At 47.1% G+C, this 18,588-nt stretch overlaps 6 protein-coding genes across 6 annotated transcripts; 2 read left to right on the forward strand and 4 right to left on the reverse strand.

The window, feature by feature from the left end:
• Nucleotides 1-1,807: 1,807 nt before the first annotated feature.
• Nucleotides 1,808-2,140, reverse strand: BDCG_16598 (uncharacterized protein; the record flags this gene model as incomplete). Its single annotated transcript, XM_045425809.1, has 1 exon — nt 1,808-2,140. One exon carries the CDS (start codon nt 2,138-2,140, stop codon nt 1,808-1,810), a length of 333 nt encoding a protein of 110 aa, XP_045280075.1.
• Nucleotides 2,141-2,240: 100 nt separating this feature from the next.
• BDCG_16599 (uncharacterized protein) lies at nt 2,241-2,498 on the reverse strand (the record flags this gene model as incomplete). Its single annotated transcript, XM_045425810.1, has 1 exon — nt 2,241-2,498. One exon carries the CDS (start codon nt 2,496-2,498, stop codon nt 2,241-2,243), a length of 258 nt encoding a protein of 85 aa, XP_045280076.1.
• Nucleotides 2,499-3,641: 1,143 nt separating this feature from the next.
• BDCG_02515 (uncharacterized protein) lies at nt 3,642-4,023 on the forward strand (the record flags this gene model as incomplete). Its single annotated transcript, XM_045418055.1, has 2 exons — nt 3,642-3,676; nt 3,903-4,023. 2 exons carry the CDS (start codon nt 3,642-3,644, stop codon nt 4,021-4,023), a joined length of 156 nt encoding a protein of 51 aa, XP_045274724.1.
• Nucleotides 4,024-6,197: 2,174 nt separating this feature from the next.
• On the reverse strand, nt 6,198-9,950 carry BDCG_02516 (ribose-phosphate pyrophosphokinase). Its single transcript, XM_045418056.1, has 5 exons — nt 9,478-9,950; nt 9,371-9,380; nt 9,197-9,317; nt 7,982-9,114; nt 6,198-7,915 (listed from the first exon to the last, which is right to left on the reverse strand). Exons 1-5 carry the CDS (start codon nt 9,734-9,736, stop codon nt 7,885-7,887), a joined length of 1,554 nt encoding a protein of 517 aa, XP_045274725.1. The 5' UTR covers nt 9,737-9,950; the 3' UTR covers nt 6,198-7,884.
• Nucleotides 9,951-10,045: 95 nt separating this feature from the next.
• On the reverse strand, nt 10,046-18,497 carry BDCG_02518 (guanyl-nucleotide exchange factor). The gene is made up of 6 exons (XM_045418058.1): nt 16,403-18,497; nt 16,155-16,339; nt 13,786-16,097; nt 13,356-13,716; nt 12,223-13,290; nt 10,046-12,124 (listed from the first exon to the last, which is right to left on the reverse strand). Exons 1-6 carry the CDS (start codon nt 18,161-18,163, stop codon nt 11,776-11,778), a joined length of 6,036 nt encoding a protein of 2,011 aa, XP_045274727.1. The 5' UTR covers nt 18,164-18,497; the 3' UTR covers nt 10,046-11,775.
• Nucleotides 10,075-11,664, forward strand: BDCG_02517 (siroheme synthase Met8). The gene is made up of 3 exons (XM_045418057.1): nt 10,075-10,304; nt 10,394-10,899; nt 11,020-11,664. The coding sequence occupies exons 1-3, from the start codon at nt 10,206-10,208 to the stop codon at nt 11,195-11,197; spliced, it is 783 nt and encodes a 260-aa protein (XP_045274726.1). The 5' UTR covers nt 10,075-10,205; the 3' UTR covers nt 11,198-11,664.
• Nucleotides 18,498-18,588: the final 91 nt, after the last annotated feature.

Below are 18,588 nucleotides of genomic sequence, written 5' to 3' on the forward strand. Positions count from 1 at the left end.
ATCAGTTCAAGCTTTACTTGATATACCCTGTGTTGTGCTAATTAATAGCGTCAGCCTCTTCCGGTGTCTTTGCTGTAGTCTACTAGCAGGGGTAGAGCAAAGTGATAATCTTAGGTACGCTTAGGGGAACATGGTCACTCGCAAGTCTTAGTTGCCTTGGACCACCGCATCTGTTTGTTTTAAGAGGTGTTTACGTACCTTGCTGTGTTCGGTAGATTCCTCGGAGCGGAGAACCCAAGGGCCGCAAGGGCAAGGACAGCTGAAAGCGTCAAGACCTTCATATTTTCGTTTCTGCTTTTCATTCTGCGAGAGAAGACTCTTGCTTTTGTGTGCAGTGTGATATTGGAATTTTATATCCCTCCTCCACCCCCTTCCCTCCCGGGGCGCCCCTGGCTGATAGATGTGGGGAGAGAGCTATCAGTGAAATGTGACAACAATTGAACTCTCTGAAGGAAACTCAAACGGGGGACTGCATAGACCATAAAATAGAAGCGGGGTCGGGAGAAATTTATCTACCCTTACTCCCCACAATGTGCATTACCCAACCAACCCTAGATTGTTTGAATGTGGAATCGAATAGAGCCCCTTTGAACTTTCATCTCGAACTACTTTCGGACTGTTACTATTTCATTGGAACTCCTGTCCATAGCATGTATATAGTCAGTGGAGGACTACAGAGAAGAGCGTGTGGTACAAATTTGCATCTAGTCTTTGATGCACGGGCGCATCTTCAACAAGGCAGTTGGTTCCCCTTCGGCTGCATAGGATTTAAAGCCCACCACTTCTGTTCCATGATGGCTGTGCGGTTGTCAAGGTTTCATGATTCTCCTAGCATCACAGATTAGAATGTTCTGCCTCTCTCTCAAAATAGTCAAGTTCATGTCAGACTGACCTTCTTATCTTTAGGAACTCAAGAAAGGCAACCTTCCCAACGTCCCATTGAAAATGTTCCTTTCCATTCTTGGTCAAAATATATGAACCCAGCCACAAGAGTAGCTGAAATGGTCAAGAAGGAAGGATCAAAAAGCAAGAAAACTCCATATCAATGAGCCTTTCGTTGGGAATTGTATCAAGATTAGCTCAACCCCTCCGATTATTCGTTGGAAATCACAACTCTATCATGTGCTGCAGCGTCAATTCTTCAATGATAATAGCTCAGCTAACCACCCATCATTATGACGTGTTATGAGAAGCAAAGAAGCAACATGCTGAATCTTATTCCAGCCCATCTTAACTGCTTTATGACTGGGCGCATTTGGACACCCCTCTCATGGCCACCCCTTTCCGGCAAGCTTATCTAGACATTGTCAATAGGCAATAACATATATCAATAATTAGTTTTGTAGTTGCTGCATCATTAGTCTGTATGTGACATCATTTCAACCAGGAGGTATCAATTGAAAAGACGGACAAAAAATGGGTGTTGTTCGCCACGAATTGAATTTGCACCATGTCCCTGCAACTAACTGAAAGGGGAAAGACATTAAAAGGGGAAGAAATAACAACAAGCAAGAAGTGGGTAAGCTATTCATGAGTTGTGGGTGATACATATGTAGTAGCAATAAACATTCCTCTTCGGCAACCTAATAAATTGAGGCGGTCCGCATAGATGCTATCCAGAAAAACAAGGCGAATATGAAACCCGGCCCGCCAACAAGACTGGGTTTAAAACGATGTTCGGATGCGGGTGGGCGTCAAGATGGGGAACCCTGCATCGTACGACAATTAAAAGCATGCATTTCCAAAACAATTCCGGCCACAACTTGAAGTGCACATCAGGCTTCCTAGAGTGGAGAACAGGCTTCCGTTAAGCAGATATCATAAACCGGTTGGTTCCATCCAGCGGCTGCCCGGATACTTTGCAAGCGGATGGATGCAGGACGGGGGAGATTTGACGGCAATCTCTCTGGATGTGGATTGGATCTGTGGCGGGAAAAGGAAAGTTCTTTTTTCCCACGCCACTGGAGAAGGGCAGAAGTGCCGGAGAGTGCAACCCGCACGGGCCCCGATGAGGGCCAACCAATTCGTACTTTCCGGATCGACAGAGGTTGCTCGCAGGCGCGTGGCCATCGTAGGCATGTCCCAACCGCGCAAGAAGTGCCCCAGGCCATGTCGAAATTCCAAGTTCAGCGTAGCTCATGAGCTCATCCTTGAACCCTCGTTTGTGTTCGTGGGTGGCAGACCAATCGGTAAAGGAGGCTTTCTTTTTTATTCCCTTTGTTTCATTTGATTCGGCGGAACTACCATCCTGGCTCTATCTCTGCCACAACCGGCGCATGAGGAGAAAGGAATTTAAAGGGTAAAAGACGCAATCCGGTTGGTGCTCCCGAAGTGCTCGAACCTATCAGTTTTGGCCATATTCCAGGCTTATGATGGCTCGGTAGTAGTTCAATGAAGAAACGGAACGTAAAGGATTCGGATTTCCGTTTTAGGCTTTCGAATTTCGTCTCCAAGTTATGAGCACTACCGCTATCGGCTGTTAAGGCCTCAAAACTCATATCGGCATTGGAAACCCTTATTATGGTCATCTGCCTTCGAGCTTTTTTTCACAACTTCAGAACACACTACCCCCTACCAGCCGGCAAGCCAGAACTTGGCAATCAGTCATGATTGTGTAAAGCATCCTGTGATAAGCAATGTCGGGATGAGCATAGGCCTCCTAGGAGACAAGGCTGCCAATAGGGATTTACGAATTATGTGAAATAATCTCAAAACATCATTCCTTAGAGGCCTAGTGGTCAGGCCTGTGTTTTTCGAGTCAGACGTCATTAAGAGGCCCAGCGTAAGACTTGGCAGGTAGTGGACCCGTTGCGATGAGGGTCAACTTCGATTTTGAACCCTTAGCATGATCGAAAATGGCAAGTGAAGCCAAATCGCCTCTGGGTACCTGTAACTCTGCACAATCTGGAGATATCGCTGCTTTGATGTATGTAAATGTATATGGCAGGAGCACAATTATCGTTCCTGCTCAGGTTAGGGACTAGTTAGCCAGGCATAGGAATGATGCTGCATCTGGAAAATGGTTGGCGACGTCCATAGTTGCCTCACTCCTCTTTACTCTGTTGTGATTCAGAATAGAACAATGAGAAAAGTAGCGGTGACCTTTGCAAAAAACCACGGCGATAGCGGGGGCAGATGTTGCCATGATCGATTATTGATAGGCTGCTCCGCTCCGTGCTTGGGGATAGATAATGACTTGTAGAGGTCCTGTGGCGGCGTGCCCAGAGCTGCACGAGTCTAGGAACGGAGTTGAGAAGGCTTGGGAGGTTGAGGATTTCCAGCTCCTCCAAAGCGTGTCTTCGTTTGGCTTGGGGAGAAGCCTCCCTTTTATGTGACATATATTATTTCCCCTTTCAGCTGTTGCATGCGTCTTGGGAATTTTCTGTTATGTCGATCTTGAGAGCCGAGCAGCCCCGATGAGTATCCGCATGATACAAGAATCGAGCGGCGGCCTATCTCCATCAGGCATATTATATATATTGGTAAACCGGGTAGGGGTTTTGTAGTGGACATATTATGTCCAGGACGCGTGTAGAGGAGAACACCCAGTGAGCATCGATGCGTGCCAGACTGTCGGGGACTGGGTGCAGCAAAGAGCAGCTTCGAAAAAGCAAACAGTGAACTAGAATGAGATCTGCATGATGACAGCAACGCGCCTGATCGGAATCCCACTTATGTATGTATGTATCTCGGTTTCAACGCGGCGAGAATTGGCAACCTCGATGTGAAGAAATGGGCGGCTCTCAACACCATCCCGTCTTCTGCTCTCCGAACCTCTGCCTCCCATTGCAACCACCACTAAGCGACTACTGTGGCATTTCCCCCTGGTTCTCATTCTGCGACTCTCGGTTTGCGATAGTCGTGAGGAATAATGCTAATCTAAGCAAAACAAGGAAGCGTAGGCGACTGGTCAAAATGTCGTATCAGGAACCCTCTGGCTCCATCCGCGGCGCACACACTAAGGAACCTCCAAGCTCGAAACACGAGACTATTGATTGTGAGCTTGCAACCAGCTCCCTCTGAAGAAAGACATGGTTTTTTTATTGACTATTATTTTAGAGCTCTTGCTTTTGGCATGCGTCGTCCGAGGCCGATGGCTCTGCCAATTCTGCTAAGAAAGCCTGTGGGCGAGATCAACCATGGATGGCGCTGCTGCCAGGCTCTTGTCCCATTAAGGCAGAAATTATATGCGCCGGGCAAGCTGCCAAAAAAATTGAGCAGACGCTATATCTATCTACGGACGCCTTTCTTTCCGCCTTTCATATTCCTCTCTGTCTGTCTGTCTGTCTGTCTTCACTCTGTCGCCGCCTCCTTCCGAGCACTCGTTGATTGTGCACCAATTTCTACTGTGTACCACCAGAGATAGATATCCCTTCTTGTGTTTTGGTCTGCCGCTTGTCCTCACCAATCGTTGACCTCCCTATCCTTTTCTAGAACGTTTCTCAGAGGCCGGTGACATCGGCTCGAACCCCTTGCTGGGAAAAGAGGAATCCCTTTGCTGCGTCTGCATGCAGGTTCCATCGCCTTGGTTTCGGGAAACGCGATCGAAAACAGTCGCCGTTTGTACATGTACAACCAACTGATATCACTTCCACTATAATAATTCTACACTACTATACTCTCCGAAACGACCGCATTCTCCCATCTACGCTGCAATTGACATTCACGGCTCTCAATCGAAGACTAATTCAACTGCCACGAGCCAGAGTGCATTGTGAATCTCTCTGGCCACGACTATAAATAACCCCGAACGATCGTTCTTGGCCCAAAAAAAAATCCCATCAAAAATCATCGACTCTCTTTCGACAACATTTACTACCTACTTTCGCTTTACAGGCCTGGTCACCTTCAAGAACTTCAACGAAGAAAAAAAGCTCCCCTTGCGCATTGCCAACTCCCGCCCCTTGTCAGTCCCAACCAACCTTAAACCTTGGGTTTCGTGGCGCACTGCACTACTGACAGCAACCATCCATCCCATCCCCCTTCAGCGCTCCTCCCGAAGTCCCCAGCGAGAAAATCCCCAGAGGTGATTGAAGAGTTAGCGTGTGCCGAGCCCTGAAGCCGACCCACCGAACTAAGGCTAGTCTGGCCTATTGGACCGCCGAAGCTGGTCCCGAAAACCGCACCACCGGTAATCTAGCAAAACTCAAAGGAACGATTCGGTTCGTTGAGCGACTCAGAAGCCCAATTGGCCAGTGGACGCAGAACTGCTTTTTAATACAACCGACTCCTCGGGTCGTGCATTCCGTCATCCTGTACTCCGGGCCGACAATCACAACAAAGTAATAATACTCATCATGGCTAATTCGACCTGTCCCCATCAATGGGCGATTATCCAGAGTGACCTGAGCCTCCTCAGTTGGAACTGTTCCTACTGTACGTCCGGTCCTTTTTTTGCAATCTGGCAGTGTAAACTCTGTCACCAGAATAAGTGTGATCCTTGCTATAGAAAGGGATAGTTCCAAGTTCTAGATTGGTTGTTCATCCAGTTTTTGGCGTGTTGCTACTTTTCGGTCGTGCTGTCTGTTTACTGCGTATTCTTATTTTTCAATTGTATTCCCTCTGTTTTTGGTTCGCTTTTCAGTTTTATCTAACCTATTAATATATTTTTATTTTATTTATTTATCTATCTGTCTATTTATTATTTATTTTTTTGGGATGGGTTGGGATAGGAAACTTAGGGAGATATTTTCTGCATCATTTTTAGTGTTGGGTTACCCCCTATAGCAAGTTAATTGAAAGCTGATTTTCTAGCTCCCCTCTCTCCTTTTAACAATACATAGGAAGAATAATCTAACTAGATAGCTAAAAACGTATGAAGCATGATGATAGAGAAAATTTTTCGGAAATGAAGAACATGGTTATTAGCTCTGTTCCTCTGAAAGGTCATTCATTCCATGCTTCCCCACGCCTGTTTACCCTCAAATACTATTTATTAGCAGAAGAAATTGAAACTCCCGGTGCATCTACCATTATTTGCCTGATTGGAGTTTAGTTTACTTGAAAAATGGAATGAGTGGATATTGCAACTGTGTTGCGCAGCTTGTATCTGGTATTCATACATCTGATGAAGGCAGCGCCAGGGCCAGCGTCGAGGGTTCGCAGCTAATGTTGTTTGCTGTTTGGCTTGTTGGTCGCGATCCCATATACAGGGAGTGACACTCACTCTTTAGAAACAACAAAAATAACATAAAATAAAATAGTCATATTCAGAAAGTGATAGCTACTACAGGTGCGATCGATTGGAAGCTAACTACATTACATAGTTCCATTGACGATTGTACGGACACTTGAGGCTGATTCCTCGTGACGGGATATCCCTAATCCAAAAACTTCGATGTCATGCTTGGTTTATAGAACCCTACAATGTAGACTAGAAACTAATGGATAGCATTAAACAGGATGGTGGGAACACCGATTTCGCAATGGTTCGAGGAGGTAATGATATGTTTCTATCAACTATTTCCCCATTATGTGCACTCGGAAAAACTTAACACCAGGGGCAGTTAAACATACGATCAATTAGTAAAAATAAAAAAAGACCTAGTAGTACTACTGACAAATGTCGGAGCTAAAAACAAGACATCAAGAGGCCTGGAGGACACGATTCAGACCTCCTCATCTGGAGAAAGACGAATATGGATTCATTCCCACTCCTCTTCTTTCTCTCCTTCCATCTCCTCCCCAGCTCGCCTCTCATCCCCAAACCAACCACGCCCCCGCCCCTTTGTTATTTCCCCTCTCCTTTCATATTCAATCACAGCTCACTCTCAAGAACAACCCCCGGCCCACAGAACATGAGCCGGGTTAATCCAAGAAGAGAAACGAACGGAAATAAAACATTCCAAGAGATAGGGAAGGGGAAGAAACGCGAAAGACATGGAATAGAGTAGGGAAGCGGAAGAGAGTAAACGGAAAGAAAAGGAAAAAGAAAACAGGAGCTAGAAACAAAAACCAAATCTAACTGAAAAAGCCCGAGACCGTGTCTGTAAACTCCCGTTTCCCATAATCCATATTTCTATGGGTTCAGGATTTGAATTTTTGATCTGCCAACGCTCCGTTAAGGACAATCCTAGTGGTGAAGGTAAAGAAGGAAAAAGGAAAGGTTATTTAAAAATAAATAACCTCCCCTCTGTTAATCCTCTTTCCAGATGTCCCTGCAGTACCCTAGTACGGTTCTGCATCGTTGGTTAAATGGTTGTTCTCTTGAAGGGGGGAAAAAAGGTTCCATTTTAAGCTTCTGCTTCGAAAACATAAGCAAGGTGGCTGTGTATAGGGCCCAGGGTATGTTACGCAGGAAAGAGAATAATCAGTATGCATGTAGGATCGAGAGAGGACGGCAACAGGAGCGGGATAGGAGTGGAAGTGTGTGCGATGGGAACTGAAGTTGGTATAATGGCGTAGCAGTTGAGATGGCCAATCAAATGCAACAAGAACGCTTGGATGAGAAAGGGATAGAGCGGCGAGTGCAACGTTGATCAGATCGCCAGGACACGGTGTAGCGTATCAAAGTAGGATGGTTTCCCTGATAATAGCATAGGGTAGAGTTCATGCCGGGCGTGACGGTGAAAACAAGGTGAACTTGGAGGAGGTAAGTAGTAGTCATACATAACTTCATTTAGGTGTGGTTCTACCGTAGCTTAAAACAGAGAAAAGTCGTCTTCCGGACACATATCATGTCGCCAAGAAAAAAAAAGGTGGTGCGTTTTCGGAAGTGCTAGAAGTTCAAAGGAAAGACAAGGGAGGTCTATACTCTGTGGGCAATTCTGACGCTGACGCCCCGGAGACCTTTTTCGCTTAAGCCGCCAGAGCGACATACTACACCTACTAGGGCAAGGTAGGTAGAATAAAGAATGCATACATTATACGGAAAAATCGCGATGGCTAGTCATTAGTTAGGAACAAGGCGGAGATACTGTTTGATGCTTGGTCAGCGATAATAATATTACAAAATGTCAAAAAATAAATGGATCAGACAAACCTCTCTCCGTAGTGGTGACGCCTTATGCTTTCTGCAAGGAGTGCCGATAAATCAAGGACGATCATCTTTCTCGACTCCTTCGCTTTCGGGGGAATCGGGAACGAGTTGGTGATCACAATATAATCGATGCAGTCGCAGGATTCCATCTCCTGCAACGAATCATAACTGAACAATCCATGTGTTGCAATGCAGTAGACCTTTTTCGCTCCGCCTCTCTTCACCACCGTCTCCGCAGCTGCGATCCACGAACCGGGTTTATCAATCATGTCATCTACAATAAAGACTGTTTTGCCCCTGACATCCCCAACGAGGGTGACTGTCCTCTCCCGGGTGAACATTTCTTGTTTATTATCTTCCTCATCGGAGGAAACAGTAGCATCAAATGATCCTCCTAGAGCATGGTCTGGTTGGAAAGACGACGCGTTGGAGATATAGGACAAAGTCATGGGATCACGGGAAGGTGGTTCATATTCGGTACGATCCCCAGAGAGCGTGTTAACAGAAGTTGACGAGAGGATTGGCGAAGAGTAGTCATCGTCGACAATATGACCCTGCACCAATCTGCCTGTGATCACCTCTCTCGCGCGCTCATCGGTGTACTCAAACGCGGCTTCTTGCTCGGAGGGACGCCGGGCAGCAAATGATGATTCCATTTGTTGAGGGACATTGAGCGATGCGTGTGATGGTGATGGTGATGGTGGTGATGGTGATGCAGACTCGACGGCCGAAGTTGTTTGTGCTAAAGGGCTGGGAGATATAGTACGTTGAGGAGGTCGGATGGGAACGCTGGTTGAAGAGGGGAGGGGATCGGACGGTTCAGACTTATCAGCCAACTCAACAGGGGCCTGTTCATGTTTCGAAGTGGGAAGACCGGGTTCGACAGAAGCGAAAAATATAGCGCTTCCTGACAATCCTGCAGTAATGTTCCCCCGTCTCCGGTCCGTGTTTACAATGCCAAAGTTCAGCTTCAGCGCATCTGCCAGAGACGTTACCCTTTTACTTCCTCCCGCATTTTTGGTAACTACAACCGCTTCATTCCAGCGAGGCACGTTCAATCGGATCCAGCGCGCAATTAGGGGCTCAGCGAATAGGTTATCGACAGGGTTTCCGAAGAAACCTTGCATTTGAGAGGCCTAAGGTCAGACCCGTTAGCGCTATCAAACCATAAATAAACAAAGGAGGATATTTATCTGCCTGAAGGGTAGATCGTCATACATGTAAATCCACCGTGATTATATGATCTACACCAGCGACAGTGAGCAAATTGGCAAGCATCCGAGCGGTTATCGCGCCACGATGGCTCTTCTTTTTTGATTGGCGGGAGTAGGGGAAATAACTCTGGCATGTCAGTAGAATTGGCTATAGCTTGGGAGAGGATGTGTAACCTACGGCATCACCGCTGTAAGGGCAAAAAAAAAAAAAAGGTTAGAGACGACACATATTTCAAACTCAAGCTGCTGTACCCGAATAGAAGCGTCAAAAGTATTTCTACATACCAGTAATAGATTTAGCAGAGCCACCTTTACAAGCGGAGATCATGATAAGCAGCTCCATAACGCTGTCGTTGATCTTGGAGCTGCCGCTTTGAACAATGAAAACATCCTGGTTCCGCACAGAGACGCCAATATTAACGCTTGTTTCTCCATTGCTGAATTTGCGGAGCTCGCACTTGGCTGGGAGAGTGCCCAGACGTTCACAGATAGCCTCTGTCAGGGCCGGGTGCGAGCTGCCTGAGAAAATTTGGACTCCGCGCATCGCGGCTGTGAGGGTGTGTTATGGGCGAGGGGAATAGAAGCGTCAACTGTTAGCGGTCATGGAAGAATAAGGAGTCAAATGCATCCAACATCGACTGTTATCCTTTGCAGCCACTGTGGTACTCTTATCTTGACCTGCTGATGGTGTGATGGTGGCCCAGGGGGGTGTTGCTGTTGCCTGAGGGGCGGAGTTGAATTTTCGAAGGGGATTTTGGAATTTATACGGACGAGATTTAGCTTATTTAGTAGTTACTTATTTAAGGCGTGGCATGTGACCAGGCCAATCAATCTTATCGCCAGCCAAGAGAATTCGCGGGCAAGATTATTTATTATTTATTTCTCAGCAACAATTAAATAACTTCCATATAACCATCAACTGAACTCTTTTTTAGCTCTTATTCTAAGTATAAATAAATATAATCTACTTTGATTCCTCTTCCTAAGCATACCCATCCACATGTCTTGCTGCTATGCCGTCCTCTAAATTCCCGCAGATCCAACCAGGCGGCTCCTTGATCGTCGCATGGCAGGTCAAGAACAAGCACATTCTAGTGGTTGGTGGTGGTGAGGTACGTCGCTGCTGCATAATTATATCAGATCCTAAATTTCTAATTGGCCTACCTTCAAACTAACCCAGTTTTAATGAGAGTGCCTACAGGTAGCAGCCGGCCGCATAGTGCATGCGCTTAATGCCGATGCAAAGGTAACCGTTATCAGCCCATCCTCAGGTCTCAACGATGAGGTCTCCTACCGCATCGCCTCGAAACAAGTCTCGCACATCGACCGCAAATTCGAGCCTCGCGACCTTGATCCCGACGATGATAATGGTGTTGGGGTGGTAGACATGGTGCTCGTTGCCGTCGATGACCCAGAGGCGTCGACGCAGATCTGGAAGCTGTGCAAGGAGCGCAGGATTCCCGCGAATATAGCCGATGTACCATCAGAGTGTGACTTTTACTTTGGAAGCGTGCACCGCGATGGGCCCTTGCAGATCATGGTGAGTACAAATGGGAACGGACCGAAGTTGGCCAGTATGGTGCGGAAGGAAATTGCGCGGACATTGCCAAGGAACACAGGGGCGGCGATTGAAAACGTTGGCAAGTTGCGGAGGAGGCTTAGAGAGATCGCTTCTTCACACAAAGATGGGCCCAAGAGAATGAAATGGTCAGTCACGTCCAACTTGTTTTGCGTTCATGGTTCAGACACCCCCTTTCCCCCCAACCTCTCTTCTCCATGTTTGTGATTTTATGTCCATCGTTCCCTTTCCATCTGATAGCTGCATAGGATATCACGGATATGCGAAATGTGGAGCCTAGAAGAACTCGTAGAGATGGACGAGGACGATATCGAGACTCTGCTTGGCTACTATCCCTCAGACAAGGTGCCGACGTTCGAACAAGTGCGCCTGGGAGAAAAAGCCAGCTTGACTGCCTTTGACGGGAGTATGGGCTTTAGCTGTTGATAGGGAGCTTTCCCTCCGAATGTATAAATTGTTATTGTATTGGCTGGATAGGTGCGAGTGGAAGTGATTGTATGCTAATGCACATTTACCGGTGCGTATACAAATTCCTAATTGTTTGCAATAATGTGCGGCAAGCCTAAGCATGGTAATGGCGATCTCTTATGGACTGAAGCATGTAAGAGTATAAACTAAATTAGCATGTTCATATTATATGGTGTTGGAGAATTGAAATTTTTATGGGCCTTGTTCATGATCCAACGATCATCATTTCAGCCAAAACCGACAACGGCAAGAGCAGGCAATCGATTATATAAATAGAGAGGTATACATATATGAAAACGCGCGAAATCTAGATTAGAAAAAACGCCAAGCGCATTGACCACAGAGGAGAATAACTAAATAATAAACAAAAACATGATCAAACCAAGGAAGTCTAGGTAGGTGTACAGGGCAAAAGAGGGCGTCGGGTAGACAAAATCCATCAGATGAAAAAGAAAACGAAAAAAACAAACAAGTAGGTAGTAAAAACGTAAGTAGAAACAGAGTGTGCTTGTAAAAGTCGACAGATAGCTTTTCATTCAACGCCCTTTACTGCGTCGCCTGCTACCATTGAAATGGTGTTGAGAAGTAGAACTCCGTGGGCTGGAGGGCGTTTCCTGAGGGACGTACGCAGGCATCCCGAGGCGGCACTCTCCTACCCGGCGGAGGAAGGAATATAAGGCAAGGCGGATGTCGTTGTTGAGGTCGCGGCCGAGCAAATCAATGCAGATCGGGTAGAAAGTTTCAATGTGTTTTTCGAACGTCTCTCGGGGCACACCGGTGTACCCTTCCATAACGTCCACAACGACTGGTCGCCACGCCACGATGTTGCGCTGTTGAGTTTCTTCGTCCAGATGAGCGTAACCGCGAATGATATCCGCGCATAGACTAAAGTACAAACACCATGTTAGCGTTCGGAAATATTGTACTTCCATATTGGAGCTGGAGTGCGAAAACGGAAAAGGAAAGGGAAAAGAAAGACTCACGGGATAAGTGCAGCCTCAGTTTCGGCTCTGCTGTTCTTCCTTTCATCGCCCTCATCATGGTACATGCGGAAGAGAATATTGACATATGTAGCTGCGCTTCCGCTCTCCTGCTTGAGGAGATTGGGAGGCTGTTTCATGAATCCCTGTCGCCACAGCTGCACTCTAAGATCCTTGGCTTCGTTGAACTTCTTCGCGAATTGGTAACTCTTCTTTAAGAGCCCCATGAGCCGCAGAAGCTCCTGACTTGGTATTTGTGCGTAGACGGCATCATTCGAGAAGAGCTCGTGGACGGTTTCAATCATTAGTAACTGCAGCACGCAGTTGGTGATAATACCGTTGAAGAATCGTCGCCGTGCAACCGTTACTACTGCAGGAGGTTGCCCCATTTGGGATTGAGGACGGTAATCTTCAAGTTCAGAAGATGCAGCTGGGGGTGGATGGCTAGCGCTCGATTGGCTATCCTCTGCGTCATGACTTTCCTCATCAAAAGACCTTTTTCCATTAACTTTCGTAGGTGTAGAAGTCGGCGAAAGCCCTCCCTGAGAAGTTCCGTCAGCAGATTCTACGATAGTAGCACTTTCAGCAGTGCGCTTTGGGGTCTCTGGTTCCTTGATAGGCGCTGTGGTGGCTGCAGCAGTAAATAGCTCGTAGGCAGTGGTCTTCTCAAATAATTCCACGAAAGCGCCCACAATTTTGGTCCAATGCTTCTGTTGGAATTTGGAGACGTTCTGCAAGATAAGTTGTTGCAAACAATTGCTACCAATTCGCGCGATCGTGTCGTTCTCTTGGCATATACACAGCGTGAGTAGCTCCAAAAATCGATCTAACATATACTCGAGGGAGTCGAAGTAATGCGTGAACAGAGTAATCATATTACGTAGCGCTTGGATCATTGTGGTTGACAGCCAGACGGACAACTCTTCATGATTCGGCACTTTGGACATTTCCGATTTCGACTGGAGGACAATGAAGATAGGATATAACAGTTGTCTCCAAAGGATATCCCAGAATTCAGGAGGGAAATCTCCTCCATATCGAATTAGAGTCTCGAAGAGATAATTTAATGCCCTATGATTGTCACACATTAGCAAACAAAAATACAATATAAACCGAATATTTTGATATTCTCTTACCTTGATCGAACTTCAAGATCATCGCCGGTCATCAGTACGTCTTGGAAAGCAATCAAGACAGGGTACCAGAATTGCTCCTCTGCCGATTGTCGACTCGGTTGCAGTGGAGCAGTTGGTAGACCATCTTCTCCTTGCCCAGGGCGACGCTGATACAAAGGGCATTCTGGAGTCTTGAGCATTTTAGGAACGGTCGATTTCAACGTTTCAATTGCCTGAAGTGACTTTTTCTGGAACTTCAGATTTTTCGAGAACTCTGTGAGACACACAATGAGGTCTGCAAAGGCGCCTTGGGTGATGATAACGCCAAAACGAGTTGTGTAAACCTGCAGAACATGCTCAAACGCCATGCTAACAATTCCTTCTGTACACAATGGTTAGAAGCTGTTTTAAGAAGCCTAAGTCGCCCCTTTTAACGCATTTTGGAACATACCATAGGGCTCTCGCGCAGCAACACTGAAAACACCAAACATAGTTTTCCACCCAGACCGAATATTATCGCCACGAGCTTGAATCATCTGAATAAGACAGCGAAGTACCATATCCTTAACAGTAACCGCCGTACTGTGGGCCATGACATGCTCAAAGGGTTTCAAGAAATCTTTCTGGAATTGGAATCCGGGTAGTTCTCCCAATTCCATGAACCGCATGGAAAGCTGGCGGAGGGAGTCGAGGGCAAAGAATACGACGGCTGTATTGGTATGGCAGCCAACCTGGTTGAAGTGATCGCCTAGAATATCCCAGATCCTGCTCCATTCGATCCTGACTCGAGTCATGTTGTAGTAACTGATCTCAACAACTTTCTGGAGGCTGTAAGTACGAGGCGAGTCACTTTGGCCAGAAGATTGGATTTCTTGCCAGCTCACGTGGCTAAGCGCGCGAACAAAGTCTACAATGGCATCGTTGGAGAGGTTGGCAGTGTTCGTGAATATTCTGTCAACGCCGCGAATCATCTCTGTCGAGCGACTTTCCATAGCCACCTCTGCACGGTAGGGTGCATTTGCATGATGGATAGAGCGGGGTCGTGGTCGCCGGGATGCTTGAGAATACTTTCTGGCACGCGATGCATCTGCGGTAGACGGTGGAGTAAGCCTAGCCATCGACACATCAGGCAACGCCCCCTCATCCACGCCGTCGGTTAGGAGTTGGAATCTGTCAAGTTGACTTATACAAGTCAAGATTTCTCGCCAAGATTCCTTCAAGTGGTTGCCCTCAGTGATGGCGACGTCAAGCAACACCTTCAACGCTTCCACATTTTTAGCCATCATTTCTCTAAGGTTGCCTAGATTTGTAAATTTCGCCAGCACGGTAACGAAGGCAACGCGAGGAGTTTCCAGGTCGAATTGGCAAGCAATGCGGATAGACAAACGAATTCCCTCCATACAGAGGCGTATCGTGTCCAATTGTTGAGTGTCCTGGACATGCGCTGAAAGACCAGAAAGGAAGGACATCCAAGTTACATTGAACATGGACCCAACATGCCGCGCCGAGGTTGCGGGGATGAAGCGCGAGAGAGCCTCTTTGATTGCAGACTTTCGTTGCGCTCGGATCAAACTCCGATAAAGTTGTTCCGTTTTGTTGGCAATCTCCTCCGATGCTTGCGCATAGCGCTCACCCTGCACATCTCGGCCAACCGTTGCCAAAACCTGCCCTGCCCTAGTAGCTAGTCCCGGTTGTGGTTGCGTTGGAATACCCAGATTAGCAGCATTCTCCCTCTCTGTATTAAGCACGATCTCATTATTAGCGATTTCGTCATAAATACCCGAGAGGTACTCCTCGGGAAGGTCGCTATTGTCATTGATCCCACGATTGTTGTTGATGAAATCCTGTTTGGTCATTCGTCGCCCCTTCATCTTGACGCTATGAAGATCTGTATTTAGCAAGATGACTGAATAGGCAAGGACGTAGGCAGCATCAGCAGTGGCAAAGGCATTGGGATTGCCGGTTAAATAGCGTTCAGCAAATTTAAGCATGAACCGGTCAATTTTCTGCGACTCGCCAGGCAGTCGGAAGCTCTGCAAGAATTGCCGGAGGGCATCCACGAACCGTCGTTTCTTGAAATCCATACAATCAACAAATGCGTGCATAATGGCAATATTTTCCGGATCGCCCTCGCCGAGATACTCTCCAAGCATTGTTTTATCTAATCGGTCATTTCGAATAAGGAAGTTCGCGATATCGACAGGGGAGTTGGATGGGATGAATCCTTCCAAGAGTAAGACCTTGATTCCTCTTTTAGGTTTGAAATTAAATTGCTTGATAGCATTTGTAAGGGCAATTTTCCGTTGCTTTACTTTTTCTATCTGATTGGGATCGTCATCTAATATAGGGGCAGAATGACTTAGTGTAAATTCTCCGTTCTCAGGATTAGGGGAAGTCGCAGGTAAGATAGAGCTTGTGTCTAGAGATTCCCTGGAGCCTCCTATGGAGGATCTAGATTGGACCTCGCGACCGATAGGGTTTTGTTCTTCGAGCTTCCGAGATGACCAAATATCCAATGACCGTAAAATTTGCACTAGACATTCAAGCGCCCGTTGTTTCATGATGTATTCTGGGGGGATATTTTGTGTACCCGCGGGTGTTCCAGTGCTCATTTTGGCAGTAGAGAGAGAGGGTGGAAGTGTCCCTTTTTGATGCCAATCATTATTATTAGGTGTAGTTTTGTTGTGTTCCTGATATTGTTGCTCCTGTATCGCCGTGACTGTCACAGGGGCGCTAGACTGTCTCGATAAATGCTCGATAATGCTATTTTCCGTTAATTTAGCAACAGCTTGCTTTTATCAGAGTCCAATATTGACATACCCTTGAAATATATTTTCTAAAGCAGTGCGATCGCAGTCGTAATTTAAATAAATTTCCACCAGCGCTCTTGGATCAGCGGAGAGCCTTTCGAGAATATCCATAAAATACAGTTTTTGAAACATTGGAGAACTTCGCTTTTCCAAAATGGCGAGGTAGATTTCTTTGAGGAAGACCTCAATTTCTTTCTGTGGATATTGTTAGGAATTTAATTAGAAAATACCCAAGGCGAAGTGTGTTAAAGCACTGACCTTGAGCATAACTCTCATATATTTGAGCATGAGCCAAAATATCTCGCAACCAACTTCAAAAACGCGCGGGACAGAACTGGCTCCATTTCTGCTCAGACTTAGACAAAGATGCGGTTTGATGGCTTCTAAAAGCGTCATAGAGTCGGCGGAAGTGCTACTGTGTTTCAAGGTGGAGAGGGGGGAGGTAAAAACGGCGATATGGTTGCTGAGAAGATGTTGAATTAAGTGTAAGGAAAGCAACTTAGATCTCATATTCTGAGACTTAATATCCTGCTGCTGTTCATGAGAAAGGATTTTATGACTGAGTTTGCACAATGCGCGGAAAACGAGGAAGGCGTCTTTCACATATATTTCGTCTACGTCATCGTCGGCGAAAGAGTCCCCTTCCTCGCCAGATACGGACCTGGCTTGCTTCCTGCTGACTTTTGCGCGCGTAACCATCGTTGGAGCATTATCGTTGACCAGAAGAGCATCCTTATTTGTCTCAAAGCTCTGCAGGGTGAGCTTCTCTGTCAAATCTTTGGCGACGGGTTGGTCAGGAACAGGCTGGGAAGCTTCAGACGACGCATCTTGCTCGTTTGGCGAACCACCATTGGCCTGGCTGATTGCGTCGGGCGCCGGGGAGGAATCATCTTGATCTTCCCTATCACGGATCCGAGCCTCCTTAAGATCCAGACGAATGCGGACTCTATCATACACAGTGCCTACCATCTGGGTGAGTGACCCTTGGGCAACTTGCTGGTTTTGACTAGATTTGGAATATATGAAGATATTATATATCTGTCTAACGGCCTTTAGGAGACCAGCTCCGTGGACGACAATTTTGTCATTCAGTACCGCGGCGAGGAGGGACTTAATGATCTGCTGTTGTATTTCAGGTGGGGTAGATTCATTCTCAAAACACGAACAAATTGTTTCGATAGCCCGTTCTATGAGCGGAAGCCGGTTGGGGGCAGTTTGTGGGTTTTCGGCGGCCGGGGTCGGCGGGAACGCGAAATAAGAATAGGTGATGAGTTTGCCGATGCAGTCAAGGGCTGTCACCTGTAAAGGTATGCTAAACGTCTTCGTAGCCAGCTGTAACGGGGCAAAGATGACTTCCGGATCAATAGGTCGTTCGTCGGATTGCTTGATGTTCGCACGGGCTTTGGTCACAGCATCTTCCAACTCCGTACTCCGCCGTGCCTCCTTTGAAGACCCGATTGTATCGAGAGCAGTTAGAATGAACACGGCGGAGCTAATTGGCGTGGATCGTTGCGTATTCTGAGTCGCAACGGTGGACCTCGAGTCCGAACGTGTTCTTACATCAGGCGTGCCTGCTCGCGCGTGGAACGGACCTGTTGGGCCACCATCCTCAGTTGATGGAGATTTGACTTCCTCCAGCTCGACCTTATGTACAGAACCCTCAACGCCTTCCTGGCCCTCGGAAGCGTTGTCCACATTATCTGAACTCGGTTCTTCTGCATCTATTTTCTCAGTATCGCTAAACGCTTGCGTCCGCTCGGGACTGCCAGCTGTCGAGAGGTGGGGATCCTTATCCTGCTGCCGAACGGACTCAGGGTCGGGAGAGGTGGCGGTCGGGGAAACATCCATATTTACTTCGTTTTTATTATTAGCGGAGAAGTTTCCCTCTCCATTGCTAGCGGACGACAATGGCGGGGAGCTTGTCCTTGGGGGCAGTTCGTGTTCGTCGTCTTGCAGGCCGCTGCCTACCTGGACAGACTCCGCCGAAGCCGCAGGAGGAACATAATCGAGCTCAGCCATTGAGAGGACAAGCGAGCATAGGGGGGTTGCACGCCACCAAGATAACCGTCCACATCGAAAACTGGAGAATAAAGCAGGAAGTCAGGAGAGACAAAACAACACAGGGTATATGGGGAAGCATAAAAAGCATGAAAAGTCACGACGCGAACTATGCACAGCCAGCGAAATGGAGCCAGATAGCAGCGCCGAGAGCCCTGGTTCTGCGATCACGTGGTTTATTACTCAGCAGCCATACTGACTAATCTGGGGCACCACAAGCGCTATTCCTGAGTGTAGGTAGTTAAAGGAAGAAGCTAATCCTAATTTAGTAGTAGGGGCCCCTTACCTCTGTTTATGTGTCGTTCCAGTCTAGCCGTTCTTGTAACTGCGGTGGTCGAAGGAACGCCGAGCCACACTAAACCCCTTGTGGACCCTGGCGGAAGCTC

Source organism: Blastomyces dermatitidis (assembly GCF_000003525.1).
Source record: "Blastomyces dermatitidis ER-3 genomic scaffold supercont1.3, whole genome shotgun sequence".
Taxonomy (NCBI): domain Eukaryota; kingdom Fungi; phylum Ascomycota; class Eurotiomycetes; order Onygenales; family Ajellomycetaceae; genus Blastomyces; species Blastomyces dermatitidis.

What these genes read in the sequence shown, in the direction of transcription:
- BDCG_02516 (XM_045418056.1), bottom strand. Translation starts at nt 9,736, where the DNA reads ATGCGCGGAGTCCAAATTTTCTCAGGCAGCTCGCACCCGGCCCTGACA. An exon ending in TAATCACGGTGGATTTACAT is followed by an intron (nt 9,115 to 9,196) that starts GTATGACGATCT and finishes GTCTGACCTTAG; the next exon opens with GCCTCTCAAATGCAAGGTTT. An exon ending in CGTCACCACTACGGAGAGAG is followed by an intron (nt 7,916 to 7,981) that starts GTTTGTCTGATC and finishes AGCATCAAACAG; the next exon opens with TATCTCCGCCTTGTTCCTAA.
- BDCG_02518 (XM_045418058.1), bottom strand. Translation starts at nt 18,163, where the DNA reads ATGGCTGAGCTCGATTATGTTCCTCCTGCGGCTTCGGCGGAGTCTGTC. An exon ending in GATCTTGAAGTTCGATCAAG is followed by an intron (nt 13,291 to 13,355) that starts GTAAGAGAATAT and finishes TGACAATCATAG; the next exon opens with GGCATTAAATTATCTCTTCG. An exon ending in ACTGAGGCTGCACTTATCCC is followed by an intron (nt 12,125 to 12,222) that starts GTGAGTCTTTCT and finishes TTTGTACTTTAG; the next exon opens with TCTATGCGCGGATATCATTC.
- BDCG_02517 (XM_045418057.1), top strand. Translation starts at nt 10,206, where the DNA reads ATGCCGTCCTCTAAATTCCCGCAGATCCAACCAGGCGGCTCCTTGATC. An exon ending in TAGTGGTTGGTGGTGGTGAG is followed by an intron (nt 10,305 to 10,393) that starts GTACGTCGCTGC and finishes GAGTGCCTACAG; the next exon opens with GTAGCAGCCGGCCGCATAGT. An exon ending in GGGCCCAAGAGAATGAAATG is followed by an intron (nt 10,900 to 11,019) that starts GTCAGTCACGTC and finishes ATAGCTGCATAG; the next exon opens with GATATCACGGATATGCGAAA.